The sequence below is a fragment of the Grus americana genome, chromosome 2 (assembly GCF_028858705.1).
Source record: "Grus americana isolate bGruAme1 chromosome 2, bGruAme1.mat, whole genome shotgun sequence".
NCBI lineage: Eukaryota > Metazoa > Chordata > Aves > Gruiformes > Gruidae > Grus > Grus americana.
Genome location: NC_072853.1, coordinates 132,160,236 through 132,186,723, shown reverse-complemented (window position 1 = coordinate 132,186,723; position 26,488 = coordinate 132,160,236). Strand labels below are relative to the sequence as shown.

The window sequence follows — 26,488 nt, the reverse complement described above, 5'->3', positions numbered from 1 at the left end:
TAAGGGCGAGCCGAGCGCAGGTTGGCCGGGGGGGGGCTAGCCTTGGGGGACACAAAGCCGCGTTGCCACTGCCCCAGACTTAGCCGGCCGGCCCATGGCACCCACTGGCTCTGGAGTAGAGAGGCTTAGCAATCCCCCCAGGGTTAGGTGAGACCTTTCTGTTTGTTTGTGTGCTTGCTGGGGCGTTCGGCGGCTCGCTGGCAGGCTCCGAGAAAGAGGGCACAGGAGAGATGCAGTCACGGTTTCTTCTGGAAAGCTGCTTCCGAGCATAAACCGCTCCCGAGGAAATCGGCCGGGTTTTTTTTTTCTTTTTTTTTTAATTTTTTTTTTTAACTTTGTTTTGGTTCGGTTTGGGCTTCCCCCTCCCGCCCCCCGAAAAAAAGGGGGGAAAAAAAAAAAGACCCCTCTCCCCGCAGGGTTTTTCTGGAAACGTTACTAGGAAGAATGTGCCAGGGTCAAGTCTGTACTGATTTTCATGGTGAATAGATTACATGCTTGCATTCATGTTCACTTCCGAAGCGCTTAGTGTCTTCCTTCCCTTACTTACATATTAACCTCAAATACCCCGCGCGGCTTCAGCCAAGCTTTGCTGGAGGTAGTTAACAATGTCGGGTTCCCAGGACGCAGGTTCTCTCTCCTCACCCCATCCAAACCGTCTCTTGCCTTATTCGCAACGCCAGAAACCCCTTTAAATCGCAGACCACGGAGCTAAAGAGTGTTTGCTGATCTCTCCGCCTCAACGCTGCCGCTAAATACTTGGAAAACCAGTGGATGTTGGGCTACCCCGGCTTGACAAATACTCCGGGTTTAATTGCCAGAAGCCTAGTTAAAATTATTTGACATACTATTAACCCCTAGGAACAAACTTGCCGTACCGAGATACTTTCCTTTTTGCTTCGTACCGTCGCTGAAGGCTGAGACCCAGGGAGACCTATTTTAAAAACGTGGTTAAAATTTTACTATTGTTGCATGAAAGGGATGATATAGAAAGCGGATTGTACAGGGCAGAGACTAAAAAGTACTTCTCTGCCAATAAAAATGCACACCCCACCAAATGAGCAGAGCCAAAGAAAACAGAGAAATACGCCAAAGAATACAGCACCTTTTGAGGCATGGACATCCCTAGGCTCTCGGAAAAAATATTTTTTTGCTATTCTGATGCTCGATTTCAGAAAAGAAATATTTGGGTTCCGGCTGGATTTCATCAAAATAGAAAAACAGAACGGCAAAAAGGGTATTGTGAAGTCGGTGCTCTTAGGAAATTAGACGTAGTTCAAGATCCATGCCCCCGTGGACTTTGGAGACTAATGGAAGGGAAACGAAAATGTTGGGGAAATAATATTTGGATTTTCCCCCCTCTTCCTCTGCAGTGCTGTAGAAGTATTTATATATCCGGAGAAAGTTCTCTAGTAAATTCTGGAGATCTTCGGTATTTAAATGTCAACATCGATTTGTTTATTTATTGCTTAGCTTATCGTAACTGACTCAATAACAAATCTAATCATGTTGTGCACAGAGAAAATATTCTCATTATGTATTTTCCCTACATTATAGTTAACTGTTGCGTTTGAATTCAAGCTGTAAATTCAATATTATCAAGTAATTACTTTGTAGTGGAGTAAACTAATTTATTAGCATTAATGTTTATATGCCTTTTTCTTATTTTACAAGGGTTACCGTTCACAAATCAAATGCTCTGGACGTATCCCTGTAATGAACTCTGTATTTTGGTTTGCTGCAAGAACTTCTTACGCTTACTGCATGTCTGCGAGCTGAACTTGAAATTAATGAATTACTCTTCCAGCTTGACGTATTTGCTAGAAAGTGGATGGAAAGAGATTGCATGTCGTCAAAACCGCTAGCAGAAGACTGCAGTGTCGTTTAGGGATTGTAAACGGGTTTGGGGTTTTTCCCTCTCTCTCTCCCTCTTTTTTTTTTTTTTTTTAACTTGGGTGGGGGGTGCAAGAGCTCTGGTTGGCTTTTTGCTTAGCGCTATACTTTTGCTCCCATTTACTTTCCCCCCCGAGCTTTTGCGGGTGTGTGTGTGTGCGGGTGTGTGTGTGAGGTGGAGTTGGGGGGTCGGAAACCCTCTTTTGGTATCCGAGCACTGTTTATTTTCCCTGTATCCCCCCACCCTTCAATTCCGTCGATGAAAACCCTCTCCCCACACCCTGCACACACGCAGACACCCCTCCCTTCAAACAAAAAGGAATGTATAAGGATTTCAGTGACTTTGAGATAACAAAGGCGCCACCATTGCAGAGCCTCGCCCCGCCTCTGTGTGATGGCAAACAAATTCTTGCACTTGTATTAGGGCTTTTAAGGCTATAATTGAACACGGCGCGTCTAGGAGAACCGAAAACAGTTCTAGACTGACCTGCGGTTTTATAGCACTTTGGCAGTCAACTTCAGCTTGTGTCAGAGCAGACATGACAGAGCTGCCCAAGGCTTAATCGCGGGACGCCACCTCCTCGGACTCACAGCAGCCCCCCTCTTGCATTTCAATAAATTTCAAACCTTGGGGCTAGAAATGGGGAGCAGAGCTGGCACAGGTTTGTATGGGGCTCTTTCCCGCTCCTCTCTGCAGCCGGGACTGTGGCGCCGTGCGAGGCTCCGCCGTGCCAGAGGTCGGGGCTGCCTCTGGGAAACAAAGGGAAATTAAGGCAAGAAGGGCGAGAAGGCAACTGGAAATAGGCGTGTGTGTGCGTGGGTGTCTGTGTGTGTGGGCATATGTGTGCTTTCGCAGCATGTACACGTGCAGCCCCGATGCCTACTTTTGAATCGCTAGAGCTGTCCCCCCCCCTCGCCCTCCCCAAACCAAGCAGCCTATTTCTTCAAGCGGGTTTGCAACGCAGGGGTACCCCAAAATGCCTCCCGGTTCCGCCTGCAGAACAAGCGGGGAGGGTAATGGGGAAGGTTGAGAGGGGTGCAGCTCGTCTGAGAGCGAGTAGACACCCAAGGCACAGGCTGTTCTCTGCTTTATTTGCTGTTAAGTGAAACAGAGATAATGTACGCTTAAAGCCCCGGAATGTGTGGGTAATTGCAGGGAGCCTGCTGTTAAGTTGCTGTGTTCAGCACAATTATCAATGTTGATTATTTGGTCTAATGTTGAATTGCTCTTTTAATACAGTAATTGGGACTTCCGCGTTGAGGAAGGGGGAAAATCGAGCCTTCCCCTCGCTAACCTCACTGAAAACAACATAAACAAAGGCAGGCATTTCGTTTGGAGAAGCAAAATGCATTCGTTACGCCTTCCCATGTATTTCGGCCGGATTAGAGAGGGTAAAACCGCTCTGAATTTGGGAGTTCTGCTGCAGGACGTTTTTGCAAAGGACAAGCGTGGCCAAGAGGTGGGGAGACTGTGAGCACATTTACCCATAGCTAAGCTAAACAAAGCGAGGGGAAAAAAGCTACATCTCTTCTTTGGAGGAATATAAACAGAGCTAGGACGCCTCGATAGACTAGCTTTTATATATACAGATGGCGTGCAAAGGGAACTGTTTAACTTACTACCGCTCGTCTCCAAAAGGTCAAGTTCTATAGTATTTAAATTGTTGCCTTTTTGTACCGAGTTTTGCTTGAAAAAAAATTGAAGCTGACCGTTTACCTTGCCAATAGGGTGGGTGCCTATAATTAACAGGAGAAACGTATGCTAAGAAGAATTTGCGTCAAGAGGAGCTAATTAAAATATTACACGATTGCTGGCATCAATCGCTGCTGCTCCTCTCGCATAGGAAGGGTGAGGGGTGCTACGGCTCGAGCAGGAGAAAATATCTCAGGAATTAGGACAGTGTTTTGTGAACTTGCGGGTTGATTACAGACTACAAAGGCTTATTAGAAAAACGTAATATTAGGGAATTCGCAACGTTGTTGCCAACGAAAAGCGCAACCCATTCCCACCTTTTCCAATGAAAATAAGGCCAGAAGGCGATAATTCTTCGCAAAATTTGCCTGGAATGCTGCTTCAGAAAAGCGTGATATTGTTTGGATTTTAAATATTTCGGGCTCAGAAGTTCTTAACTGGTGTTTCTTTTCTGTTTGCCTTTTTGTCCGTTTTGGAAAGGAGCTATACATAGCCTTCTTTTCTTTTCTTTTCTTTTCTTTCTTTTTTTTTTTTTAACTAAATATCTTTCCTTAACATTGCAATAGAAGGTAGTGTTACAATAGTTGGCTAAGATTTTACAAATAATGTAAATAATAGGAGGGGTTTTTTATATCGGCGAGATGGAAGCCCCGTGCTGTGACTATTTATTGTCCAAAACCTGAAACGGTATGGTTGTGATTTTGCTAGGAAACTGCAGAATACGTGTAAGGAGAAAGGGCAGATATAAACAGGATTCAAGACAAGGTTATTCTGACTCTTTTGTTGTATTTAATCGCATTACATTATTTCAGAGGCTTGAACATCTCAAAAGGCTGCGCTCATCTGGGAGTAGAATATTTTAGATTGATTTTTAATATCAGTTACCGAAATCCTATCGTTTCCTCTGTCACCCTCTCTACCTTTCTAAGTCGCTGAGATGGAAAAGCTTCAAGGGGTGGTCGTTTTTTTTTTTCCTCCTCCCAACCCTCCGGTTTAGTTTGACCATTAGGATTAAACGGCTACGGACCTACAGAGATCTACCCGTCGTTGGCGATCAACCATGATATTTTGCATCCCTTTGCGCTGATGAACATCCGAGGGCTCTATCCTAAGACAGACCCTGATTCCAATAGCTGCAACAAGCTGAAATATCGAGGGCTTTTTTTTTTTTTTTTTAAGAGAGGAAGCTTCTTCCAGACAGATAATTTCTCTTTCTTGAGTACTATTCTCTTGCCCTTTTGCAGCCAAAGGATTTGTTATTGTGACAGACTCCCGGCGCCTTCACAAGCGCAGGGAGTTTCTCATAACGCCGTGTCTCCTCACCCCTCGCTTCTCCAGCCCTGCGCACCCAGGCTCCGGGGTGCTGAATCCCTCTAAAAATTTGTTTATATTTACTGCTCGTAGCTTGCTCCTGAAAGAGAATGAAGGCATATTTGGCAATAAGGTTGTGTGTGTGTGTAAGGAAGTATTTTCTCAAACGGCGAAGTATATCAGAAATTGATTGACTGACGATGCTACCATAAATGTCTCATTTTCTTTCCTTGAATGCTCTGCGAGACTTTTCCGACACATGAAAACGCACATCTAGTCGTTCATTTCTCCCCGTCCTCCCCCCCGGTCTATCCAGATACAGGTGCAAAAGATTTCTTGCAAAAATAGGGTGCGGGAGAAGGGTGTCTAGACCAAACGGCGGGCTCTAAAACGAGTGCGAAAGCAAATTTCCCTGGTTATAATCCGTCGGTACAGAAAAGCAGGCACCTTCCACCACCTCCCACCCAGACCCACAAAGAACCAGGTCATTAGCGCCGTTTGTAGTAAGCAGGTTTCAGTCTTTTCATGCCGATGTATTTTATGCGGAATTAACCAGAGCGGTTTAGGGAACATCCCCAGCAATCCCTTGAAAGTGCGGTGCTATTAACCAACGCGGTTATCCCAATGGACGGCCACATCTCAGGCGATGTTCCCATGCAAAGTTCACCCGCAGCCCAGAATGCCGCTTTACCCTACACGTTAAAAAAAAAAAAAAAAAAAAAAGTCCACCAAAACATTCCCATGTCGACTTACATTTAAAAGTATTGCTACAACTGATGCCTTGAACTTGACCTTAGATTTGTTAATCCAGGAAATATATTCAGTGAGAGGGGAAAAAAAATATCCTACTGCGTTGCCTCTGACAAACAAGCATTTTTCTGTCTACCAATTCAGGATGCAAACAACACAGCAGAGCTATGAGATATATAATGTGCTCTCTAGATTAAGAGCAGAAAGCTACAGAAAGTGAAATGCCTCAACGCCGAGACGAGCTCACCGTAGCTAGACTGTTCCTGCGATACCAAGATCCACATTTTGCCACAGAAATTCAAGTCAAGGTAATCGACCGGGATTCTAAGCTAAATTGGATTTTATAGGATATAAGGTTCTCTCTAATGCACATTGAATTTTAACAATGATTTATAAAGGTATTTCTTTTTTTTTTATTATTTTGCCCAACTCGCCAAGAAACACATCAGATTTTACTGTACCACACTGCTAACTTTATAGGAGAGCCTTATTCAGATATCGTGAAACCCACCGAAGTAAAGACATTTCTTCATCAAGGATTGTTTTAGGGGGCGGGTACAGGAAGTATCACTATACCGGGGCTGTCAAATCAACGACTTCAAAGCCCCAACTTCATATTTTGATGGACTCTCAAAATTGCATTATAATGAAGGTACCTGTACTTGTGTAACCTTTATAGGAAGCTATTTGTCCAACACGAGCTTAAAATACGCGCTGCAGTTGAGGATGCAATCGTATGCCCACGTACAGCTCAGCCGACTCTATGAGGACCGCTTCTTGTCTGTTCCCTCATATGTCACGCAAAGATACCCATAAAAATAGCTCTCCCTCTAAGCCTAATATGGCTGCTCTTGCCGGGGTGGTCCCTGTTATTTCTCTTTCCCAATTCTTAAAAAAACCCACCTATACTAATATCACTTCTTAAAGAAATTAGGGCGCATCAGCCCGACAAGTCCGCACCGCAGAGGCCGGGGGAATTTGGGCAAAATCCCCCCGAATCGGACCAGGCGGAGTGTGTGGGTTACTCGTCCTTTCTCTTTCGGTTTTATTCTCCCATCAAGTATCCATACAGCACGGTATTTTCATTTTGCAAACCCTCATATATTTAAACATAAACCAACCACTAGCTGGAGACGAAGCCCATCCGAGATCACTTTGTATTAAAATTTATAATTTTTTATGCCTATCCAAGAGCATGCCGAAGGCTAAAACCAGACTTAAAATACCCTGATTTTCCATTGCTCCTTGCCCAAGCTGACTACAGAGGCCGATTTATACGATCAGGAATAAATAAAAGCACTTTATTTGGTGCGTTGAAATCAAGGCGATTACGACGAAGTTCAGATTAATTTAAACTGGCAGGTTACAACACCCGACTGGCATTTTTCTCTCTAGATACACACAGGCAATGGCGAAAAGCAGACAGGTTAAACATCCTTCCCCTGCTTTCTTCCACACAGAGCCGTCCACCCTCCTCCCCGGCTCTTGAACCATTAAAATAATTTGAGAGACAAACATACGGGAATAAAACAACCGGGAATAAAACCGAGGAGCCGCTTTTCCACACAGCCTGACTCAACTCTGCAAGACAACCCAGCGCATCACAAAGCCAAGCAACCAGCAGCTCTATCTGCAAGTCTGCCCGCGTCTCGGGCTCTGACCCCAGCCTCTCCTGGCCCACTCCCCTGCCAAGAGCCTTCTTTGCTTTCCACCTATGTTATGCTGGGAAGCAACATCTCTGGGAAAGGTGGAGCCAGCACTCAAGCTAGGAGAAACACTCTTACTTTTCTCAACGGGCTCTTCGTCCCTATTAGCATCAGCCCCCGCAGCCGCCTTCTCCCAGGTCCCCGCAGCAGAAGCGGCACTTCAGCCTTAAACACCGTGGGAGAAAAGGAGTGGGGTGGGTGGGCTGTGGGGAGAGCGGGGGCATGGGAAACACTCCACAAAGGCCTTCCAAATGACTTTGCTCCAGTCATGCAGGGGGCTTTGCGGGGTTACCGGGTGGGTGTTTGTTGTTGGCTTGTTTGCTTAATTCACCACCGAGCAAGGGGAGAGGAGAAACATTCAGCCGCTTCCAGGAAGAGCATGAAAATCTTACCCCAGCATCCAGAAGTCTCTCGCCTGTGCAAAAATATATCCCCACGGAGACTGACAGCTAGGATCCCGCGCTGGGCTGTAGACCTCCAGATCAATGAGGATGGAGTGCACTTTTTTTTTTTCGTCCCTTACAGATTAAATATACCCGGTCCACAAATCGAGACTCCTTCTCGATCTCCCAGTGACTTGGGTTCCTGTTGATTTGGGGTTTTATAATTTTTTTTTGTTCTAGTTGGTCTGCCTTTAGACGGAGAGAAATCTAGCCACTAGGGCACATCGTCCTTCCTGCCAGCTTCAGGCAAAATGCAGCAATATCACAGGCTAATGACGATTATGGCTGTTATTATGACTACTATTATTGCTATTTATTTTTTCCTCTCTCTGTCTCTCCTGGTTCCCTAGGATTTCCGATGACGATTTGCACACAAGGTGACTGTAAGAGGCTAAAATGCTGTCTAATTCCACGGATTCCCATCGCACGAGGAAAAAAAAAAAGTCCCAGTGTTTTTGATCACGGGACACCCGGCCGTTCCTCCCCAGTACACGCTGGGTCACAGTACAGTAATGACCGTGGGTTGTGCGTTGTAGGACTTGACCTTTCCTACGTAGAAGAGGGCGCTTTCCTCTACGCTACAGGGAGGGAGGGGAGGGGGAGCGGCGGGAGGAAGAGAGATGCTCTCTTTGGGGATGTTTAATCACAGTTCAGATCTAGGAACGGGCAAAGCTTCTGCCTTTCAGCACGCCATGTTGAAGCTATTCACTGGAGAAAAAAAAATTATTTTTTTTTTTTAGAGGGGGGTGCGGAGGCGGGAGGTAGGCCGGAGGGAGGAGGGATGGAGGGAGGAAAGACTTAATGAACATTTGCATGTACCCTAGTTCATGAATCAACTGCATTCAAGGGGGAGGGAGCCCGGGGGGCAGGGAAAGGCTCACGTCGTGGTTAAAACACCCGCGACCAGACCCCTGCGGCCGCAGCCGGGGCGCATCGGCCCGACTGGCACCCACCAGCCCACGGCCAAGAGCCCCACCCCCCACCCCCGATCCCAGCCTCTTCTTTTTGGACTCCTTTACCGGCCGAGAACGCGCAAGGCCATCTCTTCAAATCATCATTAAAATGCATTAAAACGCATCTAAAAGTTATGAATGGCAACAAACGGCCTTTTAGCGCCTGCCAATATTTTTTTTGTATTAAACGCTGTCTTGATTTTATTGCTAACGCTGCCCGCGGAGAATGCTGAAATGCACCAGGAATGGGGTTTTATTTAAGCCATAGCATTTTTTTTTTAAATAACTTTAATTTATAGGCTAAAGGCCGAGATGCTTACCCGTTCGTTCAGAAACATACAAAATAAAGTCGCTGCTCTGGAAGCAATGGGTGATTTTCTTTTTTCAGCATTTCGATATTGAATACCATATTTTTCCGTATACTTCAGAGGCCATCTCAGTTAGCGAGGGTTTTTAAGCGGGAATCTCTCTGAGGAAAAGGCGGCCGAAAAAGATACAGCTTTGCAGTTCTACTTATAATTCTTTTTCGGAAATATGCTCCTGTCAAGGTTTATTTCCCATAGCAAACCACCTTTGCTACTGCCAAGAGCTCGAGGCGGGGATAGATTAAATACCGGATTATTCTCTTGGTGGGAAAAAATACAAAAAATTTGCTGTACCCGTCCGTCCGCATCAAAAACGTAAGGCCACTTTCTATCCATGGGAATTTCAGATCTGAGGGACCAAGGACGCCCAGAATTAGGTGATTATAACCCAACATCTCCAGACACCGGGAATGAAAGTATATGTCGCTGAATCCCTCAAGAATTACTTGAAGTGAAACCGAGCTAATATTTTTTGTCTTTAATTATGTTTTGCGTTTTACACTGGGAATGAAATACTGCTCTGACATTAATGTTTCAATAAATACGCTAAATACACAGTAATAACTTGCTCCCTCTGTCCCTGGCGTCCCTCTGCACATCCGCTAAAATGCTATACCTAACATTTTAATTTCTAGGGGAGCTGAGAAAATAGAGACCCTACTTTGTTTATGTACGTTTTGTTTTTTAATTTTGTGTTTGTTTTCTTTTCAAATCCTTCTTCCGGCACATTTTTTTAAACGTCTACAAATAAAACTCCTCGCACATATAAGTCTACGCAGCAAGCCAGGCACAATAAGTTCCCCACCACCATTTTAAAACATTCCCAGTAACGCGGGGAATATAAATAATAATTCTCTCCGAACTGCGTGCAGGGACGGGCGTCGTGAAGTAATGTATCACGTTGCTTAATTATTTTCGTTGGTGATATATTTACTTGTAAAACATATTAGGGATGTATTTTAGGACGCTGGCGGCAGATTGGTGAGAGGGGAATATGCAATACAACAGCAATTTGTACTTGAAAATGTATGTGCCAACAGCTTTTGGACGGTAAATGAAGGTAATAAATAACACGAACACACACCCCCTATACACCCGCTCTCCCCCACGCTCCGAGACCGCATCTACCCGGCGAAGGGACGGAGGGATGGGGGCGCGGAGGGCTGCGTGGGTGCAGCCGTGGATAGGCAGAGACGCGGGAGGACCGAGGCGGGGGGCGGGCGAGCACGCAAGCCCCGCAGACAGAGAATCTTTCGCGACTCGGAAAACCGCAGACACTCCCGTCTCGGTGCCCTGAGTCGCCGCACGGCCGCGGCGCGGAGGGCTCCGCCGGGCACCGACGCTTCCCGCAGCACTCTCACTAGGGGTACCCGGTGAGCAAGGCACGGAGCTCCCGGCCTTTACTCACCTGACCAAGACACTCGCACCCAGGGGCCGTTTCCCGAGCGGGGCCTCGAGCCGAACCCGAGGAGAAGGCAGCGGGTCCGAGAGGAGCCGCCGTCCCCGTGGGATGGGGAGCGGAGCTGCCGGCGCGGCCGCTGCACTCCCGGGTGTCCGGGGGAGATACCCCGGAGGGGAAGGGGGGCTCCGCCGCCGGCCAGCCGCAGTCCTGATCCCGCTCCCACGCCTGGGACTCTCCTCCGCCACAGGGCTGGGAAACACGACCTGCTCCTCCTGCTGAAGCCTGCGAGAGCCTCGACGCTACTTACATGGTAGCAGGGGTCCGATCCAAAATGTTACCTTACTCCTGCCAGCGATCGCCAGTCAAACGCTCCCCTTTTTACCCTGTGAAATATATATGCCGCAGAGCTATTTGAACAGTAGTGGGAATTTAAATTCGCTAATCCACGGTCAGTCTAGAAATGCTTAGCAGATTTGAATGGTGGGTCGCTCAATGTGAAAACATAATCTTCAAACGCTAGCTCAGATTAAAAGTTACCTTAAAAAAAAAAAAAAAGCTGTTATTTTACTAATGTCGGCCATATTCTCGTTGAAGGTTTCTTTCAAGGCGCCCCTGAATTATGTCGCTCTGGGGCACGATGTGAAAATAGAAGATCCTGTCTGAGATACACAGGACTCGAATCCTGCCTATCACCCTCATCTCCGACCTGCAACACATGTAATTTGCAGCATGTCTCATACAATAATTATACAGGTTGCGAAATATAACGGAATAAATAGAATTATTCACTCGGAGCGAGAACAAGTGTAATTCACAAGTGGTTTTCTCAAGGCAATTTAGCTCCTTCAGGAGAAAGCGTTGCAATGACTGGGAGGAAAGGCGGCTGTCTAGTGCCTGAGGCCGAGGCAGACCGGTGGGTATCTACCCGCGGACCGCAGGTACACTCAGTGGGAGACCGGTCCCCGTAGCCAGCCCGCAGCCCCCGACCTCCACGCAGGGTGCAAGCAGGAGGAGCGGCTGCCTTTGGCTCCGGCACCCCTCAGCGCGGGGATTTGCTGTCTGCTCCAGCTCTGCTGAAAATCCCAGGCTGCAGGGCTGCTGCGGGCGTCGTGGAGGCTGCTGGCTCCCAAGCGGCGAGGGGGTCCCACCGGGTTCCCCTCGCCCGTGGGCAGCCCAAGGCCCTGTTCGCCGGGGACAGGTTATTGCCCCCTCGGGCAGTGTTGCGCCCATGGATCTTTGACCGTGGTCCTTCGCCAGGCGCCGCGGGCAGGCCAGGTCCTTGCCATAGGGGCTGCCCCCCGTCACTTCACAGGGACTCGCTGTCACCTCAAAGCACATCCCGACCGCACGGCCTGGAAACCGGCTGCCTCTTCTATACATCTCCTCGGCTATTTTCACGGTGGAACGGGGGAAATCTCGCTCAGAAAGTCCCTTACCGGCCTCCGAGGGGACACAGCCGATATTCCCACCTTCCGCGGCCGCCGATTATCCGCGGCCTGAGAAATCACAGCGCTCCGCGGCCCCGAGAGCTGCGAGCGGCGGGCGGAAAACGCGCCCGCACACCGCGGGAAAGCTAAAATCCCGCACGGAGCGCAAAGTCCCCGACACGATAGCCTCCTGGAAAACAGATCCCGCTCCTGCAGGTACTTTTCATGTAAGTTATTTCACGAATGCGCTACAGTCAGATCTGAGGGTCGGAAAGCGCTCTGCGCTGATCCCCGCAGAGGTGAGTCCTTTTGAATTTTAGAAATGTAAAGCTAGAAGCGCACAGTTAGCGCGGCACATGATACTCTCTAAATGTACCATAAAGGTCCTACAATAGCTCTAATTAGAGCTGCAGACCACCTCGGGAGACAGGCGGCGAAAGCAAACCTCCCTTTGTGCCCGACCAAACTCGCCCGCCACTCACAACACTGGCCGGTCGGCGGCTCCTCGCACCGCACCGGCATCGCCCGGCCGGGCACCGGTTGAGCACCGGTTTTCACCCCCAGCTCAGCCTCATCGGCCTCCTGCCACTGCCAGAAAGAGAGCGAGCGTAGCACGACCTGCTCCGTGCTCTGACTTGCAAATTCAGACATATTTTATGTATATATGTATAAGGATATGCGGCGGTCTCCGCGCGGAGCGGCCCGCCCGCGCGTGGCGGCACGGGTCCCACGCGTGTGCGCGCCCACCCGCAGTGAGGATGTTGCGCGGGTGCGTGCGCGGGCGCGGCCAGGTGCGGGCGCGGCGCGACTCCGGCCACGAGGTGGCGCTGTCGGCCCGCAGATGCTGCCGGCGAGGGGAGCTGTCAAAAGTCAAGGTCACAAATCGCCTCTTTTTTCCCCTCAAGGTCAAGGTTTCAGGCCTTCGCTGTCCTGTCATCGCCACGCAGCCCCCCCCCCCCCCCCGCCGCCACCTTCCCGCTGAGGCATCGCCAGGCTGGGCGGCGTCCCCCCGTCCCAGGGCCCGGCCGGCGGACTCCATTTGCGGGCGAGGGCTGCAGCGCTACACTAGTATCGTCCCGCTCTTCCTCCCCCAGGCCCCTAGCCCTGTTGCAAAACCACTGCTTAACATTATCGAAACATTTAGAGTTTAGGAACGCTGGTTATCAGGCGTGCCTGCCCCCAGAGAAATACCATCCAGAAAAAAACCACCATATATACATAAGCTACATAATGGAAAAGAACAGTATTACAATTACAAGACAGTTACATTATATTTTTCTTATGAAATGTACGTAGGTATGGAAAAATAAAGAGTATTTCTTTCACGTTTTGTTACAGTGACTATTTTATTAACAGTATTAATACTACTATACCTATCTACACGTCTTGGGTTTTCATTTTTCAGTAGAAATATAAAAAAAAGAGGGTGCACAAGTACATTTTCACAGTGCGCTGATTTTTTTTTTATTATTTACAAGATAGCTTCTTATAGTGAATAAAAACAAAATAATGTGCTGGTTGAAATAACTGATTGGATTAAAAGGTGCTGTAAAAAGAATCCCTAAACGTTCTACTGCGGCCTCATAACAGACAATAAACAAGGAGAAACGACTAATTACTTATAGATCAAAATATAGATTATATAAATCAAAATACTTCTGGGGAAAAACATATTTCAGTTCAAAAGTTCTTGGATTTTTTTTCAGGAAGTTTTTTGGTTTTTTTTTTATTGTAAAGAAATGCCAATGTTCATGTTTTTTGTATCCACCCAGAGTCAATATTTTAAGATTTCCGGGGACTTAGAATATTAATTCTTGGAGATTATTTGAGGTTTAAAATAGGCAGAGTCCTTTAAAAAGTATCTATTGTACGGTCTGCAGGAGAAAAAATAAACAACAAAAAAACCCCAGTTCAGATGACAAATCATCTTTTGAAAATAAAAAATAAAACCAAAGACATCTCCAAGCAAATATTTTCCTTTCTATCCCCACTAGTTTGCGATGTTTTTAATTTGCTATCAAGATAGATCCTCCACAGAGCTTCCTTCATTACTGATGTCTCTGAAATCCTTATTCAGTACCTTCGAGGTTTATTATTACTTTTTGACATTAAATGCATTGCTTAAAAACATACAGTAATTGTACTTTTTTTTCACTATGGTTTACCTGAGCAGTCATTCAACATACAGTTTGGATTGCAATGGAAGAAAACCAGCTTATGTGTCCACATCGACCTCCTCACGTTAACCAGCTCTCGCATCATGGCCATGAAGAGTCTTCTCAAACAGTAAGGTCGTAGAAGTACTTACAACTTTCTCAGAAAATCGTGTGTCTTAATTGCAAGTGTATCTCTCGGGGCTGGGCGTGTGGGCTTTACAGTCTGTCAGTGATACTGGCTGGCTGCTTGGGATTTCAGGAGAACTGTCAGTTTTAACCATTTTGCTACAGCAATATTTAAAAAAAAAAAAAAAGCTATAATTCCAAAGATACAGATCTCTTGTCCTGAAAGAAGAGGTTCATTGTCTTTTCTCTTTTTAATTATTATTAATAATTATTTTAATCTGAACACGAAAAAAAAAGTTCTGAAACTTTTGAGTTGCTGCTTCTCCATTTTTTAATCCATTAACTGGTAGTCTTCAATTTGTTGATCACTTTTTTCTCTTTGACCCTTCTGTTTTGGAACCAGATTGTGACCTGTCTCTCTGACAGATTTGTAGTTGCCGATATCCTCCTCCGTTTGTCTTTGGTTATGAATTTATTTGTAGCATATTCCCTTTCGAGTTCTTTTAACTGGACCTTTGTGTAAGGCACTCGTTTCTTTCTCCCACGTCTGTACGAGTTCGCATCGGAGGGATGCGAAACGACGTCTGGAACAGAAAAACCATGCAGGCAAGCGTTAGAAAATCGCTCGACTCGCTTAGGACATCTTCAAGTGGTACAGGGGTTAGAGTTACAGCGCACTCCTCCGCCTGCCCCGCTCCAGCTTAGCTACTAACGCCCGGCTCAGCATTTGGGATTCCTCTTTCCTGGCCGCCACAGACAGCTTTTAGGCACGGAAAGGCTCGCTTCTGTCAGACAGACAAATAATAATAACAAACCCCATGGAGCCCTGCGAGGGACTCCGGGAAGAATCGCGCGGGGCTGCAGCGATTTACCCAGCCTGCGTGCTGCGGAGTTTATGGAAAATAATACCGCAGACCTTCCCGCGGCCCTTTTCAGCTGTTTCCTCTCCCGGGGCCGGCGGCGGGGCCGGCCGGGCTAGGCGGGATGCGCCGTGCGCCGGCGGGGGGCAGGGGGCGGCACCGGTGCCGCTCCAGCGGCGCCGGGGCATGTGCGGGCCGGGGCGAGATGGGGCCGGGGAGCGCGGGCGGGGCGGGGAAGGGTCAGCCCGGAGGTGATCCCGGAGCCTTGCCGGCGGGATACCCGGGAGGGGCGAGCGGGGGAGGAGGGGGGGGAGGCAGGGGGAGCCATGCAGGTGTATTACCCTGGAGGGTGGATTTCCAGAGGTGAGGCGGCTGGCTTTGCTCCTTGGGGCAGTACACTTGCCCGTTCCACCCATTGGTGATGGCCCAAGGCTGGTAGCTGTCCATGGGGAGCAGGGGGTCGTGGCGCGGCTCGCCGGGGCCGCCGATGGCGGGCACCACGGGCATATCCAGATAGCCAGGCACCGGCTGGTAGGGCCCGGCGGCGTAGCCCTGGTAGAAAGCGAACTCCTTGGCCCGCGACGTGAACTCCTCGCCGGAGACGGAGGTGTCCATGTACTTGTCGGCGAAGGTGGAGGCGGGCTGGGCGCAGGACTTGATGGCGTTGTGGTGGGTCATGCGGCAGGGGTAGTAGCCGCCGCCGAAGTAGCCGTAGGGCAGCGCGGCGCCGGAGGAGCTCTGCACGGCGGCCGAGCAGGGGCTGCACTGCTTGACAGCGGGCTCGGCCATGCCGGCGGCGGGGGCCTCGCTGGAGGTGTAGGCGGCGGCGCTGGGGGCGGCCAGGGGCGCGGGGTGAGCCATCAGGTTGCGGCAGGGGTTGGCCGCCGCCGCCGCCGCGAAGTTGCTGCCGGCGTGAAACCCGTCCATGTTCTTATTGATCTCATCCAGGCTGTTGTCGTAGAGGAACATGACGGGCTCGATCCAGCGGGGGTGGAGGAGCACGGAGGCTGTCATAGCCCGCTCCGCATTGAGACTAGTGGCTCTTTTTTAAAAGCCCCAAAGACTGAAAAAAGAGATACTCAATCTCCGGGACTTGACCAAGGCTGACGCGCCAGTGTCGCGCCAGGCCGGCCCTCATTGGGCCGCCCGCCCCCACGTGATATGCAAAGCAGCTGATAAACATCTGAAGGAATAAAGTGGAGATAATTAAATAACGCAATAACCGCGCAGGGCCGGGTCCCGGCCCGGGGGCGCGGGCACGGGCGCGGGCACGGCGCGGTCCTACCGCCGCCGCGCGGGGCGCGGGCGCCGCGGGGGGGGCGGGGGGGCCCGCCCGTCCGCCCTCCCTCCCTCCTCCCTCCCTCCTCCCTCCTTCCTCCCTCCGGCCCTCCCTCCCCTCGCCACCGAGGCGTGGGCATTTTGGCCCCGTTGTTGCCACGGCGCGTTCCCCGAGGTGCGGGGCTCCCCCCAGCACCCCGCCTTGATTTCTCCCCTGCGCCGCTTTTCTCGGGCCCTCTCCGCCCCGAGAGCCGCGGAAGCCCCGGAGGCCTCCCTTCATCTCGGGGAGGAGATGAACCGCACCCCTTCGACCCCCTTCCTCCCCGGGTCTGAACCGTCGCGTCTCCCCGGGGAGCGCTGGCGGGGGCCCGGCCGGGTGGCGCGGAGAGCCCGCTGCAAACCGCGGGCGGAGAAGCGTTCCCCGGGCCGCACGCCAGGCCAGATAAGGCTCTCGAAGCAGAGCCTCCCGGGGTTCTTTCTGGGTGTTTTCCTCCTTCCTTCCCGCCCGTCGAAAGCCCAAGACCCATCTCGCTCCTCTCGCCACAAAGCCTCAGAAGTCAGATAAGAGAAACTGACCAGGAGATCCCGATTTTATTTATTATTATAGGATATTATATTTATTTTTGTATTATTATTATTATTAGGATGGGCTTGGGGAGCGGGAGGGTTAACTGGTTTCAATCGCGATTCCGCTAAATTATTTGTTGCTGTAATAATAAAACCCGGGGCCTACAATTCGGCTTGAATCTTTTTTGCCTGTAAAATATCACGTCGGCTTGTATAGTGTGCGCACAGACCCAGGGTGCTTTTTTGTGCTGGGAAAAAGTGGTTTATTGGCTGAAAAATCTTTTTTATTGAAGGTCATACCTCTCTGCAAGCGAAAGCTAGAAAAAAAACAATTGCGTTCCCTTTTCACGATACATGTTACAATTTTTCATAGGGCGAAATTCCATTTTTAATATTCCCCCCAACTGCCATCGGCGCGGATGCGTTTCCCCCCAGCATTCGGTTATTCGCGCACAACCTTGAACTCAAACTGCTCCATCACTGAGCTATCAACAAACTTGACCTAAAGCAGCGTTCATCTCATCGTTAACAGCTCTCAGCCCTCACGCGTGTGGACAAAACAGCCCTAAATACTCCCATCCTGAAAAATAATTATTTTTTTTTCCAATCGCATGTTGCTTTGTTTTGCGCCTGACAGCTCGGCGTATTTATTATCCTATTGTGCTTTCCATTGACGTTGTAGCATTGTTTTGCCCGCATGGCTACAAGCGCAGAGCAGTCCCGGGACGTACATTGTTACCGAGCAGGCTTTTCCTTGCCTAGCGCAGAGCTGCCAGCCATGAGAAATAGCCCTTTGGCGCCCATGGATTTTTTTCAAGGTGCTTTTTGCGATGGGTTAGGATACCTGAAGTCGCTGTCATTCCCCGGCTAATTTGGCAGCATTTTAGCCGCTTTTTTTCTTCATTGTAGCCAATAAAGAGTTCCCATTTTGACTTCGCGTACTCTTTTCCGCATTCTTCCTCATGGCCAAAAGCAAATATTTATTCCCCGCATATTTTTCCTTTTCTTTCAGGCTCCAGTTTTGAAACCTGTGGATTCCCCCGGCCAAACATTGCTTGACTGGCATGAATTGGGTCGGTTTGTTTCCCTCTGTTTTCTCGAGGCTGCTTCTGAAAATCGCGTTGCAGCGGGGCGGGGGGGGGGGGAGAAGGGGGAAGGGAAGGCAGCTCTATGGGGCAGCGCTGTTTTACATACGGGTTAGACACGGCTAGAGGCCAAGGTCAAGTTGAAAGTTGCAGTCTAGCCAATGTGAGAACTGTCATTCACAGCCCGAAGATCTGTCTGATTTGTTAAAAGCGGGTAGCCATGAGAACACTAATCTCCCCAGCTCGCCTCCCTCACCAACACCCCCCCCCCCCAGCCCGCCCCCCTCTCCAAACTCTCCTCTCCCTCAGCCGCGGCGTGTTTCTCGCCTATCTGCCTCTGCTTTTCAAGCCCCTTTCCATAAGGAGGGAGAAGCCATGTGAAACTGTAGCTTCCAGCCCCGGTGCAAACTGTGCAAGTGGTGGAGGGTTGAGGGGGAGCAAAGGGGGTGGGGGGTGGTATCCGGTCTGCTGAGTTTTGGTGGTTGTTTTTTTGTTTTGTTCACCCACTTGGGGCTGTTCCAGTCCTCTATGAGAAAGGGAGAAGGGAGATTAGATTAAAGAGCTCTCTTTTCTTCCTTCTCTGCATCTCTCCCTCGCTCTAGAGCTCTATTTAATCATTAGGGAAGAGGGCCGTGCTTTTCACTGCTGATAAGAGCAGCACTACAACTGTCCCCTTCCCCTGTTTGCCATGACGTGGGTGTGAGTCAGGGAGTGGGACCGTTTCCTCAAAATAGGCAAAATGCATCTGCAGAGTGCGTACGCGGTATCAGAGAGCTATTGTCGAACCCGGGAGTTTACGCCTTTGTTGTGTTTTCCGAATTTGACTGACTTTTAATAAATTATTGACACCGAGAGAGGAGAAAAGCTTCGTCAACTATTTCATCCCCCCTCCAGTTTTCACTCCCCAGCTATAATTCCTTCCTGCCTTAATGGGTATCTGCCATTAAATATTAGAAAGGAACCGTGAGGGCTAAAGGCATCGAGCAGAACAGATGTTCTTCGAAAATCATGGACCCTGTAATGAACACCAGGGATAAATATATGCCCGAGCTTACCTACCCCCCCCCGAACATATACCATTCCCTACCAGTTGTGGAAGAGCTTTTATTTTTCGCAATGTAAGGCTTGGGATGCGCTAGATAAATTAGCCAAAACTAAGAAAGAGTTTTACTGAAGCCACTGATTGATTTGGCCATGCTCTACAAACGCTTCATTTTTGAAAATTAACTTGATAATTTAATGCTTCCATGCACGCAACTGACAGACCAATCGAAGCTATTTCCAAGTTTTTTGTCTTTTTCGTGCGAAATGAAGTTAGGATACAGCAAATACAAACGTATGGTAGAGCCTCAGCATTTTCCAAGAGATTTGATGCAAACCTCAGAACTGCTTTGCATTTATATAGCGTGTAAAACATCTTGGAGAGAAATACATCTGTTAAATTGTTTCCTCTAAAACGAGTATTAATTACCTAGGGAGCAAAAGGATGAACCACCATGATCAGTAGGAGGATTTTAAAAGATGCTGAAGCCTTTCAGAGCCAGGCAATTTCTAACTGATTTTCCTATTCGGCGGCACTCACCCCTTGCAGTGCACGGCCATGCCCACCTCAGGTATTACAAAATCCTTTAGTGGCATTTTCCTCCCTTGGCCGCACTGAGACTGGTCAGATGCATTTAACCTACTCCGCAGGTGTAAGCAAGTGCAGAATTTGGCCCTTACGATTGTTTTGAAGCAAGTCACTGTGTGCTACTGCCGTGAAGCCAAAGACAGTCTTGCCACAGTGAGGACTGGAGGATTTTGGCCTTAAACGAGAAAATACAAATTATTTTTAAATCTCCCCATGTGATAGGAATATGACCAGTCATTTTCCTAAAGAGGCCTTAAATTTTCTCTTTTCTTAGAGAAATCAAAAGTTCTTTCAGCTGAATGTCAGCTTTTGCAAATACGGAATTTCTCGGCAGAGTATCTAAAAGGCTTTTTTTTCTTCCCCAAGCCAGCCTTTGTGTGATAACACACACACGCACCCTCCAGAGCCCTACCGCGGAAATGCCCGACTGAGGGGAACTCTGATTTCTTGTAGAGTAATCACAAACGTACGAATACAGAAGAAAAAATTGTCGCTCAAGGAAATCCATTCTCACTTTGCCATCCACTGCTTAGAGCTAATTAATGAGCATGAAGAAAAAAAAATCGTGGCTGATTGCTGAAAATATATGTTTGTCACAGAGTTAAATCCCTCTAAACCCGCTAAAAGATCTTAGCTGATAATGGAGGGCTAGAGGGTGATCTTAGTTACTAATAATAATCTCTGTCCTGCAGTGCCCAGGAGTCTTGGAAGACGCGGGAGTAAAGTGATAGCAGGAGCAAGAGACTTAATCGAATTTGATTTTCATGAGCAAATGAAATTTACCTGCCAGAAGGTTAATTTGGAGCAGTACTGTCACCGCTGTTTTCTTCTACAATTTCTAAAGCATCAAGGATCGAGATAAACATTCCCGAGTCCGTTTTAAAGACACTTTGTATTTCAGGATATTCATGTGTTTCTAATGGAAGTAAGCAGCTTTACGAGCAGGGTTCGCAGGACATCTTAACTCTCTCCCTCCCACTGCGTGCTGAGGGGGGGCTGAGATAATTACAAAATGAGAAGAATTTGTAAAAGCAAATGCAGAAGGGGAAGAATTCGAGGAGATTTGCGAAGGCTTCCTAAAAATCCTCAGGCGCACACTAGATACGGACCTACCTATTTCAGTCCACCCAAACTTTCAAATTGCCACCTCCTGTAAATAAGGTGTGCTCGAAAATAATGTCATTGCTTTCACCCGAAGTGTGGGACAAGAACTAATCTCTATGGAGTGAGGTCTCAGAAGATCGCTTCACTCTCTATTATTGTTTTCTTACAGCTCTAGCAAACACGCTGGAGGTACTTCATGTGATTAAAGTGAAAATGGGAATGATCCTGACTTCTGTCTCACCGACAAGGTCTCTTTTCTGATTTTTTAAATTATTATTTTATTTTGGTTTACATTTTTCCCTTTGAAATTTTCACAAGCGTATTTCCAGGGGGGTGCGACAGTTTTCTGTTTATATTTGGCGGGTGAAAACAACAGAACAGAGCGTTACGTGTTGGTAGTCAGCAGAAAATATTTTACTTAAACTGTCGTGTAAATGCAGCGATGAAGAGAAGCCCTTGCAGGCTCTCTGTCAGCCGCAGGCTGCTTGAATGTAGTGATAAAGTCCCCCTTACAATTTCAATTAATTTTGCCATGCAAACTGAGACGGATTTCTTCGCAATCAGCTCTGCTCGCTTGCACAAAGGAAGCCGAGATAATTTTTATTTTAGTCTTACTAAATTCTGATAAGCGAGGAGGCCAAACTGGCCGTGCAGATATCCACTGCAGTAGTCAGTAGTTTATCAAGTCGGTAACATCTTCCAGCTAAAAATGTTCTAGTATGAACGTGTAGTAGCAACAGATAACAAAATGGTACTCGAGTTAACCTTCCTTGATTTTATTAGCCTTATCCTCCGATTTTCAGTATTTAGCGTTTTAAGGGTAAATTATTTTCTCACCTTATCTACCAGTAGGTCACTGGGGGGGGGGGGGGCGGGGAGAAAGAAAATAAAGGGTACAGTGAGCTGCAATGGCATATCCTCTCTATTTCTGCTGGGAGCTTGTAATAATTGCTACCACATGATCACATGGTGTATTGTTGCAGCCTGATTACAATTAAACTTATCCCTCCACCTTTTTCATTAGGGGAAGGGGAAAAAAAAAAAAGTTCTTCCTGAGCTTCAGGCCCACTTTGTGCTGTTTTATTTCCCTTTGAAAAGCTGTCGGAGAGAAGCCGAAGTCACTCTTTCCTTTACAATGCGAGAGAAAACGTTTCCACAAAGCCCTTCTCACCATAACATTCCTGTAATAGCGTGACATCTACACAGCGTCCGACCAGGAGGGCTCAGGGACAGGAGTGGACGCTGCTGCTCTCTGCAAGAAGTTGCAGGGTCTTTTTTTTTCTTCATGCTGAGTCCAAAGCCGTATCTTCACCTAGGGAAACAATGAGGCTCTCAGTGCTAAAGACGCCTGTGCGCAGTATCTAGAGAAAGCAAGGGGAGAGAGAGAAAAAAAAATCATACAGGAAACATTGGACATGTTTGCCTTTACTGGAAGACAGCTGTTTGAGTACATTCTCCAAGAGGGTTTTTTGGTTCCCTTTTCAGAAGTGGTTTTAGTGATTAAAACATTGACTTGATGGAGGCAGTTTATCTCTAATGTCTGGGTCTGTCTAACAGCTCTTTTTCCTCACTTTTCCAGCCCTTTGCTGAGATGAGACTGTACATACGCGGCGCTCTAATCGCGGCTGTCTTAAGAGATATCTTACAAGATATTACAAGATACGAGGACTCACCACACTGACGGGAGGGGAGGGTGACTTTACGGGACAGTCTAGGTGGAAGTTACCTGAGCCACGAGTAAGAGATCTTCCCTGCGGAGAGGGGGAAAAAGAAAAAATACTTTCACCCCCAAACCACGCTGCATCTATCAAACCCCTGCAACTCTGTCAAAGGTGCTGGAGAGGGGCAGGAATGGCCGCTGGAGAAGCCCCGTCAGTGCTGTCCCATGCCCCGCTGGCTCCTCCAGCGGGCTGGGCGGCTGCGGGGATGGCGCGGCGCTCCCGCCCGCCGGCGCGGTGCCCGCGGGGCTCGCCCTGCCCGTCCGCCGCCGCCGCTTGGCAGAGCGCTGGGCTGCCGGCCCGCAGGCCCAGGCTGGGCCTTCCACACCCGCCCGGCAGCCGCCCAGAGGCACACCTATGCCGGGCAACCCGGCCGGGCTGCCAGCTCCTACCCACGGTCCCGCCTCAAGGACCTTCCCACGGCTCCTTCCAGCCCCCGGGCACAGATGAGGCTTGCTTTGGGTATTATTTGTTTTGGGTTTTTTTTTTCCCTTGGCCCATTTCATCTGCCTCTCCGGCGCTCTCTGCTCCGCGGCCGCGGAGAGGGGCTTTTGCAGGCAGCGGGTGAGAAGGAAAGTGCGTGGCCGCAGGCGCCGTGAGGAAGCGCGCACCTGAAACGAGTCCCGTGTCCGCTCGCCCTGCCTGGTGGGTGTGTGTGTGACCACACACGTGCCTCTCGCCTTGCGACACGTTATGTTCATCCCTCTGCTGAAAGTCGTGCTGGAGCGAGGAGGGGAGTGGGGCGCCTCTTGGCCCGGGGATGGGGTTCCCGTCAGTCCTCCTCCACCTCCAGGCGCGTCCCACTTCGAGCTTGGCGAGAGCATTCTTCTCGCATGGGAGGGATCCCACAGGGACAGCCCTGGGGACACACTTCACGGGAAGTAACCCACCATCTGCACAGACCCGTGATCAATTTCGGGGCAGCAAGAGCCAGCTGGCTTCGGCTGAGTCCTCAGCACTGCTTAAATGCCCCCTGTTCATGTCGTGGGTGCTCCCAGTATCAACCACCTCCCAGCAGAAAGTTATCCGATACCGTGATATGATCCCGTGTTCTCCAATTAGCTTTACATTTCACCAAGCACATGCATTTCTGTTAAAAGTTTATTTGGTAAAAAACCCCAGTAAACCCGGGATCTAGAAAATGCTTTCTAGCGCCTAGAGTACATTTCTCAGGTATATATAATACGTGCTGTCTTTAATAACAAGAGACATTTGCTACTCTTCATGTTAGATGGAACTAATATCTTTCTATCCATACCGTGAACACATTCTTTAAATAGGAATTATACAGTATTTTCCTTTAAACGTAACACCAGCCAAATGCAGACTAGCTGATAACTTGCATCTCTGGGTAAGTATATTACTCCCTTTATTTTTGCTGAATCATGAATTTTTGCAAAGCTTATTGTATTTTATGTCTTCTTTAGATAAGCAGTTACATATGTGGCCCTGTTGAAGGCTAAATCCCATCCTTACATACGCGACAGCTGACTGTACTTCCAAGATGTTATTTACTCTGGAATCAGCTTAAAGCGCTGCGTTTGAGACTCGTGGTTCATCAGGAAAGGCGGGAGCGGAGCCGGTCGCTAATTAAACCGCACACAGCGCGCTCCAGCAGTTCCCCTCTGCCCATGCCTGGACTTGGTTAGATCTTCTCATCTGGGGTATGGACTTCATCTGCCTGAGCGTACCGGACCGGGGTCCTTGAGGATCGCGGTCAGGCAGACCACCGGCACTGCCTGGCATTGCCACCCTGTGCCCCCACATCCACGCTCGGGAGTGGATGTGAGGGCACAGATTCTCCCGTCGTCTCCAGTGCCAGAGGGACGGCCTCAGACCAGCAACAGCAGTCCTGTGGCAGCGCTGCGGGTCTTCTGAGAGATACCCGGGGAGAAGGAGCCAGGCTGGTGCCAAGGGGCTGGAGCGGAGCTGAGGGCACACGCCAAGGTTCCCACGCTCCAAAGACAATTCGCTAAGTCCCGGGAGCCAAAGTATATTTAGTCCAATAATGGCACAGAGAAAAGGGAGCGGTTTCATAGCAACCCCCTGACATGCAAAATAATGAGCGGCTAAACAATAAAGGTTAGTCTCTAGTCAAGCATGCCCCCTGGTCTTCTAGCGCAGATACCTAAAGGAAGAAATCCCCCCGTCCCCTTGCACGCAACCCAAGGCGGCTTTCCTGCAGATGTAGCTGCCCTGGTGCCAGCGAGCGGCTATCCTCGCTCGGAGCCGCTTCCTTCCCATTGTGGGGAAGATACTCGCTGCCTGCCAGTAATTACCAATTGTCATCCACTTTCACAAGACCATATTTCTTTGCAATTTCTCTTGCCGAGTGTTGGGACTATGTCAAATGATCTGTCATCTCCCGGCGCAGCCCGCTGCCACCCCGCCCCCCTAAAAAGAAACAAAGAAAAGAAGAAGAAAAAAAAATTAAAAAAAACCAGCTGGGTGTAACATAAAGCTACATCTCGTAGGTCGTGTTGCAAAGGAAACATAAAGGCTGATGTGCCTTTGCTCAGCAGAAGTATCCATATCCGCCGGACGCCGGTTCTCGCTGTTCTCAGGTCAACAAATTCTCAGCCCAGGCATTCTACCTGGAGAAATCCAGAACGCTGTTAGAGTCTGAAACCTGTGAGCGCAGCCATGAGAAGCTGGCCAGGTAGAGCGGGTCAGGTCAGAGGTGTAGGGACAAGGTGGCTGCCCCAGCGGGGCTCGGAAGAGCCCCGGAGGAGCTGGGGCACGTCCCGCAGCCCCGGCCCGGGAGTCCACCTGCTGCTGGGGGAACACTCTGCTCCCGCTCCCATAACCCCTCAGGAAGTTTTACCCACAATGAATAATTCCACTATGAAGTGATGAAGGCACGAACAGACACGTCATCACCACTTTGGGTGATGTAAATATTTGGCAAATAAAGGAGAGGGAGCTTGTCTGACCTATTAATTTTAGCGAGAGGCTGGAGGGAGGGGGGTTCCGGGTCTGTGACTACCCTGGGGGTCACTAAAAGAGAGGTCAGAAGTTTGTGCTGAGGTTCCTAGGAAGTTTGGACGCTACTTAGTTAATCAAGTAGTCGTCATTTCATAAATAGCTTTCGATCAAGTTCTCATCTTCAGTAGGATGGCAAGACTACGGTGAAAGGAAAAAAAATCCACTTTAGCTGGGAAGACGACATTATATACACAACTATCCCAGCCAGAGAATTAAGATTAAGTTGCATTTATAGGCGGTTTGTGTGTGTGATGGATTGCACTACTTTTTAAACAATAACCACAGGATTGAACCCTTAAAAACTGTGAGCAAGAATATCCCAGCTAACATAAAAGTTGCCTATATATAAAAAGAGAATCCCATATAACTCCACAGCGGAAATCGGTTAGCAAGTATCTTCTGCCCGTTTGCAAACATCAAATGTTCCTGCCATATGTCCATTCTTATTTGTATACCAGCTAAGAAACCTGAAACGTATATATGCGATATTAAAGCAAAACATGAAAGATTTTCTTAGAAATCTGTGAGAGGGGAATGTAGGTCTGAGGCGGGGGTTAAAGGAAGTAAAAAAACCAAGTGATGCTATTGCCAAAAACTTTAATATTGAACAACACAGCTGAAGCTTTTATCACGGTACGAAATTTACAGCCTAATAGTTCAAACCTGTGTGCTCATAGCAAGATGTCTCTTCCCCTTTGTGGGTACCCAAAGGGACAGTTTTGCTTTCCGAGGTGAGGAGGATCCCTGCAAGCCAGGGAAATCTTGGGGAACGGCAGACGGTCAACTTGAGGGAAAAGGGAGAGGAAGAGGAAAGAAAATAAGATGATGGATCTTTAGGATCCGAAGAGATTTCTAATACCTAGGGTGGAAATCAAAATGTGGCCTCTGTAGAAATCACTGAAGGAACAAAACGACAAGGAAAACTCTGCCTGGTAAAAAGAAACCTAGAGAAAAACATGTAGGCTGGAAGAGCAGTAGTTTGAGTCTTCACAAGGTGGAGGAGATCTCCGAGGCTCCCCCTCCGCGTCCTCATCATTTG

General features: G+C 48.7%; 1 protein-coding gene and 1 long non-coding RNA gene across 3 annotated transcripts; one reads left to right on the top strand and one right to left on the bottom strand.

Annotated features, from left to right (window-relative positions):
• Positions 1–9: 9 nt before the first annotated feature.
• Positions 10–8,362, top strand: LOC129202581 (uncharacterized). 2 transcript variants are annotated; one of them, XR_008575748.1, is made up of 3 exons: positions 10–147; positions 5,789–5,952; positions 8,144–8,362. It is a non-coding gene; the product is annotated as an uncharacterized LOC129202581 (long non-coding RNA). The 2 variants fall into 2 exon arrangements; XR_008575747.1 differs by having other exon boundaries at positions 7,105–8,362.
• Positions 8,363–14,561: 6,199 nt separating this feature from the next.
• On the bottom strand, positions 14,562–16,097 carry HOXA13 (homeobox A13). The gene is made up of 2 exons (XM_054815590.1): positions 15,424–16,097; positions 14,562–14,806 (listed from the first exon to the last, which is right to left on the bottom strand). The coding sequence occupies exons 1-2, from the start codon at positions 16,094–16,096 to the stop codon at positions 14,562–14,564; spliced, it is 918 nt and encodes a 305-aa protein (XP_054671565.1). The 5' UTR covers position 16,097.
• Between the last annotated feature and the right edge of the window lie 10,391 nt (positions 16,098–26,488).

What these genes read in the sequence shown, in the direction of transcription:
- HOXA13 (XM_054815590.1), bottom strand. Translation starts at nt 16,096, where the DNA reads ATGACAGCCTCCGTGCTCCTCCACCCCCGCTGGATCGAGCCCGTCATG. An exon ending in CTGGAAATCCACCCTCCAGG is followed by an intron (nt 14,807 to 15,423) that starts GTAATACACCTG and finishes TTTCTGTTCCAG; the next exon opens with ACGTCGTTTCGCATCCCTCC.